Source organism: Anolis sagrei, chromosome 2, assembly GCF_037176765.1.
Source record: "Anolis sagrei isolate rAnoSag1 chromosome 2, rAnoSag1.mat, whole genome shotgun sequence".
Taxonomy (NCBI): Eukaryota; Metazoa; Chordata; class Lepidosauria; order Squamata; family Dactyloidae; genus Anolis; species Anolis sagrei.
Window position 1 is genome coordinate 138,059,532 of NC_090022.1, and position 14,706 is coordinate 138,074,237.

Below are 14,706 nucleotides of genomic sequence, written 5' to 3' on the forward strand. Positions count from 1 at the left end.
TATGTTTATTGTTGATTTTATGCTTGGTTTTTCACATGTATGTTTGGCATTAAATTTTGCTGTGACTATGTTGGAAACCTCGTTGAGTCCCTCCAGGGATGAGAAAAGCAGTATATAAATACAGTAAACAAATAAATAATAATAAATAGGAAGTACAATTTAGGCACCCATAGAAAAAAGCTCCCAAAAGCTGACACAGCCCAACAAATAGAAGACCTCCCAGTGTAAATGAGTTTCTCTGTCTCACTTTCAGTAATGTTAGAAATTTGGGAAATGACAGAAACTTTCAATGGGTTAGAATTCCATTATGAGTAGCAAAACCCTTATTTAGCCGCCCACCGCCCCCCATTCCAGTGGACACACTTCAGAAGCTTTTTGGTAAAGACAATATTTTTGCTTTCAGTCTATGATCCGCCTGGCCAACTTAACCAGAAAAGATTTGGTGTCCCTCTTCTGGTTGAAACACATACAACTTTCTGTTTAAAGTAATGTTCTCTTGTTAATGTGATGGTCAGTGCATTTATCATGAGCCATATCTGTCTCTTGAGGTTCCCCCTTTCCTCCCATTTCTTCTCATTTTGGCATTAGCAGCTGAGAAGACCAACAGAGAACACAGGCCATACAATCACATTGGAAGATCTAGAAAGGCATTATCTCTAGAAATCCTTCAGAACAACTGGAAGAAGATCACCACAGACACACTGTAGGGCTTAGAAAGTCCTAGAGAAAATGTTTGTTATCAAATCTGTGAGTAATCAAGTCTGCAAAAGTTGAAAAGGGACACCTGCAGTCCAAAAGTGTGGAATCTAAATAACTCAAGGCCCTTCCCCACAGCCCTATATCCCAGAATATCAAGGCAGAAAATCCCTCATTATCTGAGTGTGGACTCAGTTCAATGCAGATATTGTGGGATTTTCTGCCTTGATATTCTGTATATAGGGCTGTGTGAAAGGCCCCCAGACTGGCTTTAGAAACAGAAACTGGGAATCAAGAGTTCCCAAAGCCAATCCCTTTCAACAGAAAGCTTGATGGATAAACTTGGGGAAATGGTTGTGTGTGTACTACAAGTGGGAGTAAAGCCAAATCACGGAGACAGAGCACCATCCAGTGGTTAAGGAAAGACTGTACACTTTTCTCTGGATTCATACATGGTTTTTTCTTCAGTGAGGCCTGTGCAAACAATTGAAATTGTTAAACCGCTCACACTTTTTATTGTGTTCTGCTATCATGCAAAATAAAGCTTTTAGGGATTTTGAAAAGTAGACTTTTTACAGTGGACATACTTTAAGGAAGCAAAGGTGGTCCTATTTTGCTGACAGAGTAGCAGCAAATGCCACCTGTCATCACCCAAGTTGGAGCACCCAAGGCAAGCTGCTTTCTTTTGGCACTCAAGGCAAAAGCTCCCACATTCCCCATCCCTGATAGTAGAAAAAAGACAGAAAGAAAAGGAACAACACAGTAAATATTTTAGTCAATAATCAGAATCCTTCAGAGCATACTGCTGAATTTTGACGAGACAAGGATCTGAATCCCTGCCCAGTCATGGAAACACACTGGGTGGTCTTGGCCAAGTCACGCTCTCTCAGCCTCAGAGCAAGGCAATAGGAAACCTTTCTGAGCAACTCTTGCCAAGAAACTCTTAAACTGGGTTTGCCTTGAGGAAGTCCTTGCCTGAGAGCAAATAGGAAGCCAACCAAATCTCTCTTAGTAGACATTTCCATAGCCTGGGCTCAGCTGCCTAGCAGGCTTCTTCTGAAGGCCCTTCCACACTGCAATCTAACACAGAATATCAAGGCAGAAAATCCCACAATATCTGCTTTGAACTGGGTTATCTGAGTCCACACTGCCATATATCCCAGTTCAAAGCAGATAATTTGGGGTTTTATTCAGCTGTGTGGAAGGGGCCCGAGTCCTCATTAGACATGCCCCCGATGGTGGTGGGACCAGGAGAAATCCCTCCCTCAAAGACCTTACAACTTGGGCAGCTATTAGCTTTCTATTGCTCTTTTTCTGTTGGGGTCTTATCCACAAATGTTAACATACATGTTGAAAAGCCACAGAATAGTCTTTGGCTGACCTAGGAATATCTCCCTTGGTCTAACCCAGTGGTTCTCAAGTTTGTTTTTTTGACCAGGGACCATTTGACCATGGACCACTTTGACCAGGTATCATTCTCCAACATTAGTACCAAAAAGATTACAAATCAATTTTTGGTCAACTTTAGATTCTATTTGGTTATTTGGGGTGCTGATTCAGAAAATTGCATTGGATAGACCACATCATTTCCAGTTTCTGATACAGAACATATGCCATCCAGTAGTCACCATCTGCTCGCCCACAGAAAACCATATTCAATACCTAGAGCTGATGCGGTCTATCCAGGGGGCTGGAGCTGGTCAACGACAGGGAAAAAGTGGCAGGTGGTGCAAAAGGAACAGAAATAAACTAAAATAAACTAAAATAAAGAGGAAGGAGGCTTGCCGATCAGATTTTCATCCTCGTGGCCAACTGGTGGTGCATAGTCCACAGGTTAAGAACCACTGGTCTGACTCCTGATTCAATATGCATATGATTGTGCTTGCTAATGATTCTAGTTCCATTCTGGCAGATCACAGAACTGGGAAAATATTATGCACAGCACACTAATAAACTTGTGTGCATAGTTTAATTCTGCATAGCTTAATTGGACAGCCAAGATTTTAGAAATGGTTTTTGAAGGGTGCCGGGAATACTATTGTACCTTTGATCATCTCTGGAGCAAACAAGACCAAACTAGGTAGCACAATGAGAAGATGAAAAACCAGATAGAGAATCCATCTCTCAACTTCTCAGATTAACATAACTTTATTATTATATCCACTATTCATAACACTGCCCCACACACATAGAATTTCTTACAATAGCCGCACAGAAACAGTGAAGCAGAAAAGGTCTTGGCAGGTTTATTGCCCACTGCAAGGTCAACATTTGCAATCAGGATGAAGCCAAAGGGAGTCCCTCTTCTCGCCAGGCAGTGCTTGTGTCCTCAACTAAGGCTAGGTGGGGAGGTTTGATATTATAAGGTACTGTGGTGATGGCTTCTCTTGTCGTTATTGAGTAGTCAGAGGTTTATTGCCCCCTGATTGTGTGGAGATCCCTTTGTTGCTGTTTTGCACACAGAATACAGGGCACAGCTGGGAGAAAGCCATGGGTGTAGATATGAAGGAGGAGGGATGAATGAAGGCATTGCTGCCTCCTTCCCCAATAGAAAAATTGTTCCCCCTAAAATAAAATTTTTCTATAGTCCCCAAATTTATACTAAAGGAGTAATGTTCATTTTAGTTGAGCATTTAGAAATACAGTTAGGGCACCCAGAGAAAAGGAGCAGGCAAATTTACTGAAGGAAAACAAACACAGCAAATGGAAAAAATCTAGGTGTGCATTGGTTTTGATGCCCAGCTCTGCAGTGCTAGAGATTTGAGGACTGCTTGAAAATGTCACTTTGGGGACAGAATTCCATCCCATCCAACATTTCAAAATTGAAAGCAGAACATATGCAGTCACGCAACATATCAACAATCAGTATTGGAGAAGTTAATAATGCGGACGAGCACATAAGCTAAGAGAGGCTGGAGCCATTTGCTTTTGCCTGAAACTCTCCTTTCAATTTCCTTCTGTCAGATTAGTTGACTCCAAACTATGTCTGTATTTTGAGCTCAGTTAGTAGCAAGTGAAGTAAGCTGAGGGTAAAAGGGATAAGAGGGAGCAAGGAAGAGAAACTGCAGCATTTTGAAAGCAGCTGAAAACATGGGGTTTTTTTCCATGTCAGGAGTGACTTGAGAAACTGCAAGTCACTTCTGGTGTGAGAGAATTGGCAGTCTGCAAAAACATTGCCCAAGGGACGCCTGGATGTTTTCGATGTTTTACCATCCTTATGGGAGGCTTCTCTTATGTCCCCACATGGGGAACTGGAGCTGACAGAGGGAGCTCATCCGCACCCTACCCAGATTCAAACATCCAACTTGTTGGTCTTCAGTCCTGCCGGCACAAGGGTTTAATCCATTATGCCACCAGGGGCTCCTAAAACATGGGGTGGCAGAGGATTAATCGGGCTTTCCAATTAATTGGGAATGCTTTAAAGGTATGGAATTACTGGGTGAGAGTGCAATGCCATCATTTAGGAGCCCCCATAGTTACAGTCCTGGAGAGGCTTACGACCATGTGTATCTTTCCATCCCCTACAATCCACCAATGTCCCTGAGCTTCTGGCAAAGGGGAGCAGGCAGAGGCATGGGAGAACCAGGCACTTGGGAAAGTGGGGCGGATGAAGGCTCCAAATTATTCCACAGTCTTTTCTTCTAATCTGTCTTCATGGCCACCGCACTGCCTGGACCAGTGTGGCTTCCTTCACGCACAGGAGGCTCTTCTGATTGATTTCTCGGGGTAGGAGTAGCATTCCCTGGCACCACCGTGGCATTGGAACTGCTACTGTCTAAACTGCTGCTGCTGTAAGAGAGAGCCCCTTCGTTCAGCCGCCCTCGCCACTCAGCTGGTCGCCCACAGACCGGCTGGCAATCTTTCTCTATCTCCTCATCCGTGTCTGAATCTGGGGCTGTGTGCCGGCGGATTCTTGACATGGCTTCTTTCAGATCCAGGGCATAAGACCTGCTCTGTGGGGAAAACACTGGTTCTGGTTCTGGTTCTTCCTTTCGCTGTAGTTGAGCACAGCCACTTTCCTGGCAAGGAACTGCTGGTATTACTGTTTCCTCAGGGTTATGCAGCACCTGCTGTGTAGGCTCTATCTGGAAATTATTGGGAGTTGGGGTGAGTATGGTTGTTTCCTTAGGGCTGGCTGGGGGAGAAGGAGCCCCTTTATGCTGCCCTGCTCCACAGATATTCTTGGACACAGCCAGGTCGGCTGTAGAGCCCTTGTTAACCTTTTGCTCGGGCATCCCGGGTCCCACATTTTTACCTTTCCCTACCTCTGTGAACCCCAGTTCACTCACAGATAGGCCCAGGATACGAGCAGCACGCTCCTCCATTGAGGCTGGAGCTACAGGACCAGGGGACAAGGGAGCCTTGACCTTGTCCATTCCCTCTTGGCCCAAATAACGGACTCGCTCTGTCCGGGGAGCTGGGATGTAGTGGGCCTGGATGACCACACATGTGGCATCAATGACAAAGAGACCACCACGCTTTTGTGACACCAGCTTTGAAAGCGACCCCTGGCTCCCCCCTGGGTCCCTGGCATGGCTTGGCTCCTTCCACTTGGGCAAGATGGTTCTGCTGTGCTTATCTCCCACTTTGCTCCCACCATCCTGCACATCTCCGGGGGGCCAGCCTACTGCGTGGCTAAAGCCCCAACCCACTGGGAGTGTGTGCTGAGGAGGACAAGGCACGGGCACAGGCAGCCCCTTATTCCTCTTACTTACTCGAGGGAGAGTGTGGCTTTGATGTTGGGGGCTCATGTCCCAACTGGGCATCAGGCCATAGGCGGACTCTGACCTTTGTGGCTCCCTCCGGTGGCCACCCCACGTGCTGGCTCCAGAGAGGTAGCTCCAGCTACCAGGGATTTTAACCTGGCGCCTCCCTGCCTTTCTGCCAGGAGCATGGCTCAATGACCCGCCTGTCTCACAGGTCCCTGTTACTCTCTCCCCATACTTCTTGGGCCCCACTGTTTGGATCTGCTTTCCTGTTAAAGCTTCCTTATGTGGACGCTGGCATGGCAAAAGCTTGGACTGGGGCCGGACTGTGCGGTGGGGTGCCTCATAAGATGGTGGAGCAACATAAGGTGGAGGATGAGGCCAGTTTTCTTTGCGGGGGCCTTGCCCAGCCCGGAGGCGCAACAGCATATGGGCTTCATAACTTGGAGGGGCCCGAGCAGGAGGATTGACCCTATTCTTTGCAGAGGTTCCCCCAGGATACCAATGGCAGTTTGGAGCAGCAGCAAATGAGCCTCCAGCAAGGAAGCCTATGGGGACATCCCCTCCTGGAGGGCTGTTTGCTCCCCAGCTCCCATCCCTCATAGCGATTGGGCGCAGGCCTTCGTAAGTGGGGCTACACTGTGGTGGCGGCCACAGTGGTTGCTGCCTTTGGGCCTTTGGGGATGAGGTTGCCCTGCTCAAGTCCTTCCCAGAAAGCCACTGGCTCTCCTGCTTCGGCAGGCCCCAGCGAGGTGGGAGTTGCGCATTATGCCAGTTGGTGGAGTCCTGGAGCACTCGGGAGACGGGGCGGCGCCGGTAGGGGGACAAGTCAGAGATGAGTTGTTTCTCCAAGAGCCTGTGAAGGACACAGAGAAGAGAAGTCAGAAAGGGAAGAGAAGTAAAGCAATGCCCTTTTGACATTGGTATGTTTTTGCTGCCTGAGATGAAGAGAAACACTATCTACACATCGGCCACCTAATACGCTTTTCTGACTTTTTACTTTAATACATTTTTGAACCTAAAGTTCTGACTCTGCAATCCTAAGCCATCCTAAAGATTAGAAGGCTATCTTGTTCCACCACACTTAAGTTTCTGCTGGTTATGGAGTCTACTCCTGGTACTCTGCTATATTTTGGTGGAATTACCCTGACGGAGGGTTATTTTTGAGCCTAACAGCTCAGATTCCCCAACACATCTCACTATAGAGCTATTATTGATAGTTAAATAGGGATACCCAGCACTCCAAACAGTGGTGCCAGCAGAGTGGGACCTCACAGGTCTTCATTGAGGAGAATGAACAAGAAAACCTGCAAATGTAGCATGACTGGCTTACTAAATGTCCTAAATACCAGATCCCATTTGATCTTGGGAGATAAACAGGGGCCAGCCCTGGCTAGTACTTGAATGGGAGACAGGAAACCAATAGAAGGTGGTTTAGGATATGTTAAAAAAGGGACTGGCAAAACCACTTCTGATGATTCCTTGACTAAGAAAACCCTATGTAAGTCATGTGAAAAGTCTGTAGGGTGACTTAAAAGAACAAACACATTGTAACTAAATACACAGTGACCCATAAAGCAGTGGTTCTCAACCTGTGGTTCCCCAGATGTTTTGGCCTTCAACTCCCAGAAATCCTAACAGGTGGTAAACTGGCTGGGATTTCTGGAAGTTGTAGGCCAAAACACCTGAGGACCCAAAGGTTGAGAACCACTGCCATAAAGGGACTTGCAAGGGGGAACATAAAGCCATTGTAAAGACTCTAATTGCACCATTAGCTCTATGCAGCTTGCAATCCACATTTTCTGTTAAAAATGCTAATATGGGGGAGGAAGCAATTAGCATTTGGTAAGGAGAAACAACACTAACATTAGATAAATTGATGCAACTGCCTCAGGTGGCAGATACTGGTACCCCCTCTTCACTTCATGATTACTCCGGCTGTTTCCTTGTGAATCCTTTCATACTATTCAGTACTCCGAACTCAAGAACGGAAAATGGAATGTTGGAGGACAGGAAAAGAGATTTAAAGACGGGCTCAAAGCCAACCTTAAAATCTTTGGCATAGACACTGAGAACTGGGAAGCCCTGGCCCTCGACTGCTCCAGCTGGAGGTCAGCTGTGACCAGCAGTGCTGCAGAATTTGAGGAGGCACGAATGGAGGGCGAAAGGGAGAAGCGTGCCAAGAGGAAGGCGCATCAAGCTAACCCCGACCGGAACCACCTCCCACCTGGAAACCAATGCCCTCACTGCGGAAGAAGATGCAGAGCAAGAATAGGGCTCCACAGCCACATACAGACCCACAAGAATGTTGGAAGACAATCATCCTCGGAAAACAAGGGATCGCCTAAGTAAGTAAGTAAGTAAGTAAGTAAAAGTACTATACAATTATAGGACAATGATTCTGTTTGGAGTTTGTAGCTTGGTCAGAAGCACCAGAAGAGCTCCCTTCTGGATTCCAAAGAGCTCTCCCAATAAACTACAGACCCCAAGATCCGACGGGATATTGCCATAAGAAATAAATTGGAATCAGAGCACTATTTCTGTGTAGTATGAAGGGCAGTGCTGTATATACTGCCCTTATGGTACCCTAAACTGCTGCAGAGGCTCAGGTCTGGTGGGTGCAATTGCTTATGCAGTCAGCTTCTGATCTGGCTCTGGAGCTCCCGGTGCAGTTTCTCAAGTTGCTCCTGACACAGAAAAAAATGGAATGGGGGTTTATATCTACATGAACCTAGGGAAACCTTTGCAGAAACCTTTTAAAAATCCAGAATTATTTTGAACCTGGGGATGGGGAATCTGTGTTTCAGATGGGCTTGTTTTGGCCATATCTGTCAGATGGATTGGCAGGCAATTTTATTATTGAACCAAGAAAGGTTCACATATAAATTGTAGCTATGGATCAAAGGGGGAAAGCAAAGAGAAAAGCAATCTTTCTTTTCAGATTTTTATTGTTAGTGTGAAGTGCACTTTGTAAACCTGCTTTTTAAAAACTACTATGCAACCCCCACCCCTTCAGACAAGACTTGGACAGGCTTCCTCTGTGTCATAATCTAACACAGACCCAATTTTTATTCCCATAATAAATCTTGATGTTTTGTATTTCAAATAAATTCATATTAGGAGCAAGCAGTGCAAAATAACAACTTAGTTCCAGCTAGGTGGATATAGGAAATATTCTTCTGAATGAATTATTTCTATTTTTTATTTTCCAGAACATTCTATAAGTACAAAGCGGTTTTCAGTCCTTGCATCACTGAGCTGAACCCCAGTGAACAGGTTCAGCTGACAGATAAAAGGCAACGGAGCTCAGCAAACAATCTGAACCTGAATGGGTCTCTTACATCTAAACAGAGTATGATCCTTGAACTGGACTGATCCTCAAATTCAGTATCTTGGCAAAAAAAGAGTGCCTCTGAGTATGTACAAAATACCACCTGACTGCCTGTCTACATGCCCACCTTGTGCTGCTCTTTGCCCCATGAGCTTTTAAAAAAACAGATTTATGACTTCCAAGCATATTTGAACCTTAGCATTTATCTTTTTGGAAATTAAAACCGTGGCCCAAGCTCAGTTCAAGCTAATATACTAGCTCCAAAATAGTTAAAGGTAAAGGTTTCCCCTTGACATTATGTCTAGTCATGTCTAACTCTGGAAGTTGGTGCTCATCTCCATTTCTAAGCCAAAGAGTCAGCATTGTCCATAGATGCCTTCAAGGTCATGTGGCAGCATGACTGCATGGAGCGCTGTTACCTTCCCGCTAAAGCAGTACCTATCGATCTACTCACATCTGCATGTTTTCGAACTGCTAGGTTGTCAGAAGCTGGGACTAACAGCAGGGGCTCACCCCGCTCCCCAGATTCAAACTGCTTACCTTTTGGTCAGCAAGTTCTGCAGCTCAGCAGTTGAACCCGCTGCGCCACTGGAGGCTCCAAAATAGAGGGGTATCATATTTAAGAGCATATACAATGAGCTGCCAAGTACCCAGTTCAAACTGGAGGTCAACTATGACATACCTTTTAGCCTCAGCATCCTAGTCCATATTATGGACATATCACTATACAAGCTGTTTCTTGTACAGGTGATTGGGATAATACAGAGCTTTAAAGAAGTGAAAACCTACTATGAGCCATGTTAATGAACTACTATTCAATCTGTTTGAAACCCACTGTTTAAAACCCCCTCAAATCTTAAACCAAGTCCCACCTCCTCTGCCATCCCAGAGGTGACCTTTCACTTGATGCAGCCCTGGAGCAATGTGATCCCAACCTATGGAGCCCTCTCCAGTGCTGGGAGTTGGGTTTTGCCTCCTCCTGTTCAAGCAGCACCCCCTTCAAAAGAGTATAGGACTCACGTGTACTGCCCAGGCACACTGTGGTACATCCATGGGGCGGCGTAGCCTTTCCCGGTCCATGTCCCCCCTGCTTCCATGGTGATCTGGCTGGAACGAGAGACTGTGTTAGATGCAACAAGGAACAGGTTGTTCTCTTGCAGACCCGAAGGCACCTGAAATCACCTGGATTCAAACGTTCAAGCATCCTCCTCGTTGCCGGGACATCGGGCAGTTGCCGGTGCCAACACAGTCGCACCACGAGAGAAAGGCTGGGGGTGCATTACAGCCCCCACACGCAACACATGGCAGGCAGATAGGTAGAAGGATAAGGACTCCCAGCAGCATGCAGCCCAGGGCGAGGGTCGGTTGGTAAAGCAGATTGCTCGAGGGCAGGTGGCTGCAAGTAAAGCCAATGAAGAGAAAGCGAAGAAACATACAGGGAGAAAAACAGAGACACGTGGCTGTGCACACACGTGCAAAGGCACATCAGGCAAGCAGCTACGCCCACCGAGATGCTCTCGCATTGCTAAACGCTCAGTTCTGTACATAGAGACCACACACATACACTCACAGAGCATCTCTGCCACCACAAGCTGCTGCAAGAACCGTAACACAGCAACAGCTACACAAGGACACAGCACATCACACAGGAAAAGCCTGCATTCTCTGTTTTCTCACACATGGAAGCAACGCACATGGCTTCAACACATCTCTTCATGCACAAGGCAGTACTCATCCCAACCCGGGCCCTCCTTTCTTTCACTCTGCCCATGAAACCCCTTTATACCTGTTGATACATTAAGATAAATAAAAGTACACACGTTTTACCTCTTAAATGCTTCCTGCTTCTATGTTATTGTCTTTTGTGGGTATCTGGCTGGCCTCTTGGAGACTAGAATGAGTTGTGTCGTGTTTTTTATGCTGAGAAAGTTGTGCATTAAACACAGGAGATTGCACTGTGGTGTATATATTCATGTTTTAAAGTCTTCTATTATTCATTTCAAAAATTTTTGTTTTCAATTTGGGATGAATTATTGTAAAGAATGGTATGGAAATCCAATACATAAAGTGAATAAACCAATAAAATTGGCCAGGAATATTGATTTCTCCATTGCCCTTGTATCTTGCTGCACTGCTAAGTGCCACAGATATGTGAGAGTTGGTATATTGTTCACCTCACACTGCTGTACTACATTACCAAAATCAACACATCTGTCCTTGTAGGATTTAGCCATTCCTAAAACTATAACATGCCATGACACTTAATTGGGAAGGAAATAATAGACTCATAGATTCATAGAGTTGGAAGAGATCACAAGGGTCATCTTGTTCAACCCCCTTCTGCCATACAGGAACACACAATGAAGGCACTCCTGACAGATGGCTATCCAGCCTCTGCTTTAAACCTTCCAGAGAAGGAGACTCCCCCACACTTTCCATTGTCAGACAGCTCTTACTGACAGGAAGGTCTACCTAATGTTCAGGTGGAACCTGTTTTCCTGAAATTTGGGTTTCCCCTGCTCTTTTTGAAGTAGGGACCATGTTTGCCTTCCTCCAGTCCACTGGGACTTCTATTCTCCATGGATTCCATTTGTTCTGAAGTTCTTTTAATACCCTTGGATATAGTTTGTCTGGTCCTAGAGACTTGAATTCATTCAGATCAGCCAGATATCCCTGTATTTCTCTAATTTGTCCTGCATCCTCTACTCCAGTGGTTCTCAACCTGAGGTCCCCAGATGTTTTTGGCCTCCAACTCCCAGAAATCCTAACAGCTGGTAAACTGGCTAGGATTTCTGGGAGCTGTAGGCCAAAAACATCTGGGGACCCCAGGATGAGAACCACTGCTCTACTCCATCCTCTCAAAGTTGAGCACTGTTAACCTTTTGGGAGAAGACTGAGGTAAAGAAGGTGGTCAGGAGCTCTGCCTTTTCTCTCTCCCCTGTCAGCCTTTCGCCATCCCCAGTACGCAGCAGCCCTACCATTTCCTTCTTCTTCCTTTTGCTACAGGCATTACCAAAAAAAGGCCTTTTTGTTGTTTTTAGCCTCTCTAGCAAACCTGAGTCATTCTGTGCTTAGACTTTTCTAACTTTTTCCCTACACATGTTATTTGTTTGAATTTCTCTTTGGTAATGTCTCCCTTTTTCCATTTCTTGCATGTCCCTTTTAAATTTTAGGTCAACTAAAAGTTCCTTAGACAGCCATTCTGATTTCTTTAGACATCTCCTATTTTTCCTCCGCATTGGAACTGTTGGAACGGTGCCTCCAATCTCTCACTTTTCAGAAACTCCCATCCATCATGAACTCCTTTCTCTCATTAGTGTTACTGACCATGGGATCATACTCAGTTTTTCCCTAAGTTACCTAAAGTCAGATTTCTTAATGTCTAGAGTGCCTGACTGACTATGTTTGACTTCTCCTTTCCTCTGTATAACAAACACTAGAAGAAGTCACTCCCACCTGCAACTACCATCCCATTTACCAGGTGCTGGCCCTGCATCTCAGTAACATAGAACACACTTTTCACAGAGAATGTCTAAGGTTCGCTTCTTAGCTTCTCCACATGTTTCTGCATGCGCATCCTCAAGCCTCCTGTCAACCTCTGGCAAGCCCAATACTTTTTTGGTAGGGTTTTCTTACATAGGCAATACTCTGAAGTGGTTTTCCTAGTTCCTTCCTCTGAAACAGCACCTATAACACACATTCTTGATTGGTTATCTGCCTTCCAACAAACTAACCAGAGCTGACTCTGCTTAGCTTGCAAGGATCGGATGCCTTTAGGATATTTAGGCCTTCAGTACCTCCAGATAGGCTGAAACATCCTAGTCTCTTGCAGGCATGTAGCCGGGGGGGGGGGGGGGGCTCGGGGGGCTTCAGCCCCCCCCCCCCGAAATTCTCATGGTGGTTCGCGAAAAGGCCTTACTGGTGCATTATTTAAACTGTTATATTTATTCATATCATGATCTGATCACCATACTCAATATATCCCATATGCATGGGGGTATTGGGGTAATGATACAAAAGGTTTGCTAGGCTAGACCCTCTTTCACTCAGACTCAGCCCCCCCCGAAACTCAGCCCCCCTGACTCCCCCCCCCCGAATTTTTTTAGCCCCCCTCCCCCCCCCCCCCCCGAAATGAAATCCTGGCTACGGGCCTGGTCTCTTGTCTGAAATACTAGAATGCTCCTTCTAAATTGCATAGAGGTAGCACTGAGAACTTAGTAAACGAAGTAACAATTTGACATGGGATGAGGCAGTGTCTTGATTTTTTTTTTTTACTACCTGTCCAGCTCAACTATTTGTCAAAAGGTCAGAGGATTTCTCCTTCAAAGGAAGCAAAGTGGGCAGTTCTTTTGCTTTTTATCGTCTTTTAAACCACCACTTAGATCTTCTACCTAGAAACAGAAACTTACTGGGTTGCTGGCAATCAGTTGGATTCAAGAGTGAGAACATGGCTATATTGCAAACACCAATAGGGATTTGGAAACCCTGTGACTTTGCAGGGCTGGCACCATGTGTCGGCATCACTGGGCTCATGAAGGGGCTTCTGTAGCTACAGAGGACCTACCTCCTATCTTTATTGCTTTGTAGCTCTGTCAAGTTTCCTCTCAGTTGTTCCCTCTCTGACAGAGCAAGGAAAGGAGCAATAGTTTCCATGTAGTTTACAATAGTTTCCATTTAGTTAACCTTATTTCTCTCCCTCCCTCTCTCTTTCTCTCCCTCCCTCCCTCCCTGTGAGAAGTATTAAAGTTTAGGCTCAAATGGTGAGGGTGAACAGGCAATAGAAACAGGAAGGAATGGGCTCTAGGGCTCATCAGACATAGTCCTGGACTCCTTGGCATCAAATGGTGCTATGCTAAAAGAAATGTTGGTGCCTACCCTACCTGGTCTCCCATTACTGTTGTGCAACAAGGTCCAATGGCTCAGATCCCATCAATTAAGGACATCCAAGAACCTAACAGAACTTGACAATCTAGACCAGTCTAGATAGAAAACGAGCCATAAGAATCTCATTTCATATGTATCAAAAGGCAGCTCAGACATGCTGTACATGGGATGGACATCTGCAAATTTGGTTCATTCCTCTAGAGCTTGGTCCCATGAGGAGCTAGAGAGCAAGAAATGTCCTCTACCTCCGCACCTTCAGAAACATTCATTCAACCCACAGCCCCAGGTAATGCTGACTCTCCTTTCTTCCATTCCCTCCCTCACACATTTCCCAGTAAATGAGAGAGTTCAGTACAACTCCCACGCCAGCACCAAGTGAAACCTAGCAACTGAGCACAAGCATGGCAACTGCATTGGCAACGGATGGCAACAGTGCGGGTAGCTAGCTGAGCTGTCTGTGGCACAGACTCATTTGCTATTTGCAGGTGAAGGGGGAGAGGTAAGACCTTGCCATCACTTTCTGTTCCCTTGCCATTGCTGGGACAGAGCCAAGTTTTTGGAAAGGCCAGTGAGTGACCGAAACCAAGGAAAACAGGGGTCTGCAATGATTCACACACCCTGTCCCTCACTTTGGTGTAACACATCACTTGACAAATTGTGTCAAGACGATGTTACAACATATGTAATTTTTAGATTGGGATTCTCATTTCACAAACAAGAAATCCTTAAGGTATCAGCCTTCTTCCCTCCCTCCCACTCTCCTTTCTTCCTATTGTGACTTTGCTTTTTTACAAGATCCTGATCCTAATACACAGAAACCTAGTCAGCTTGGCAAGGAGAGCTCACCTTTCCAATATTAGTGGGTCTGGCTGTGCTCAAAGACCAGTAGCAGATCTATTAGGAAAAGAAAAAGTGGCAGTGATTTGGCATATGGAAAAATATTTAGCTTAGCCAAGGTTCACACTGAGACACACCACTCCCCCATCTCTTTAAATACAACTCTCCCTACCATTAATACAGGTTGAGTATTCCTTCTTCGAAATGCTTGGGAATATTTTTAATAGCTATGAGTGGGGGGAATCCATGCCT

General features: G+C 45.6%; 1 protein-coding gene across 3 annotated transcripts; it reads right to left on the reverse strand.

Moving 5' to 3' along the window:
- Positions 1–2,495: 2,495 nt before the first annotated feature.
- Positions 2,496–10,274, reverse strand: DDN (dendrin). Of its 3 annotated transcripts, none has more exons than XM_067463894.1 (3): positions 9,916–10,274; positions 9,754–9,836; positions 2,496–6,258 (listed from the first exon to the last, which is right to left on the reverse strand). In XM_067463894.1, the coding sequence occupies exons 2-3, from the start codon at positions 9,828–9,830 to the stop codon at positions 4,338–4,340; spliced, it is 1,998 nt and encodes a 665-aa protein (XP_067319995.1). In that variant the 5' UTR covers positions 9,831–9,836; positions 9,916–10,274; the 3' UTR covers positions 2,496–4,337. The 3 variants fall into 3 exon arrangements, with proteins under 3 accessions (XP_067319995.1, XP_067319994.1, XP_060620102.2); XM_067463893.1 differs by having other exon boundaries at positions 9,754–9,840; XM_060764119.2 differs by having other exon boundaries at positions 9,754–10,274.
- Between the last annotated feature and the right edge of the window lie 4,432 nt (positions 10,275–14,706).

Excerpts from the sequence above, each read along its gene's own strand:
- DDN (XM_067463894.1), bottom strand. The coding sequence starts at position 9,830 with ATGGAAGCAGGGGGGACATGGACCGGGAAAGGCTACGCCGCCCCATGG. Across the intron at positions 6,259-9,753 it reads AGTGTGCCTGGGCAGTACAC|GCTCTTGGAGAAACAACTCA; the intron begins GTGAGTCCTATA and ends TGTCCTTCACAG.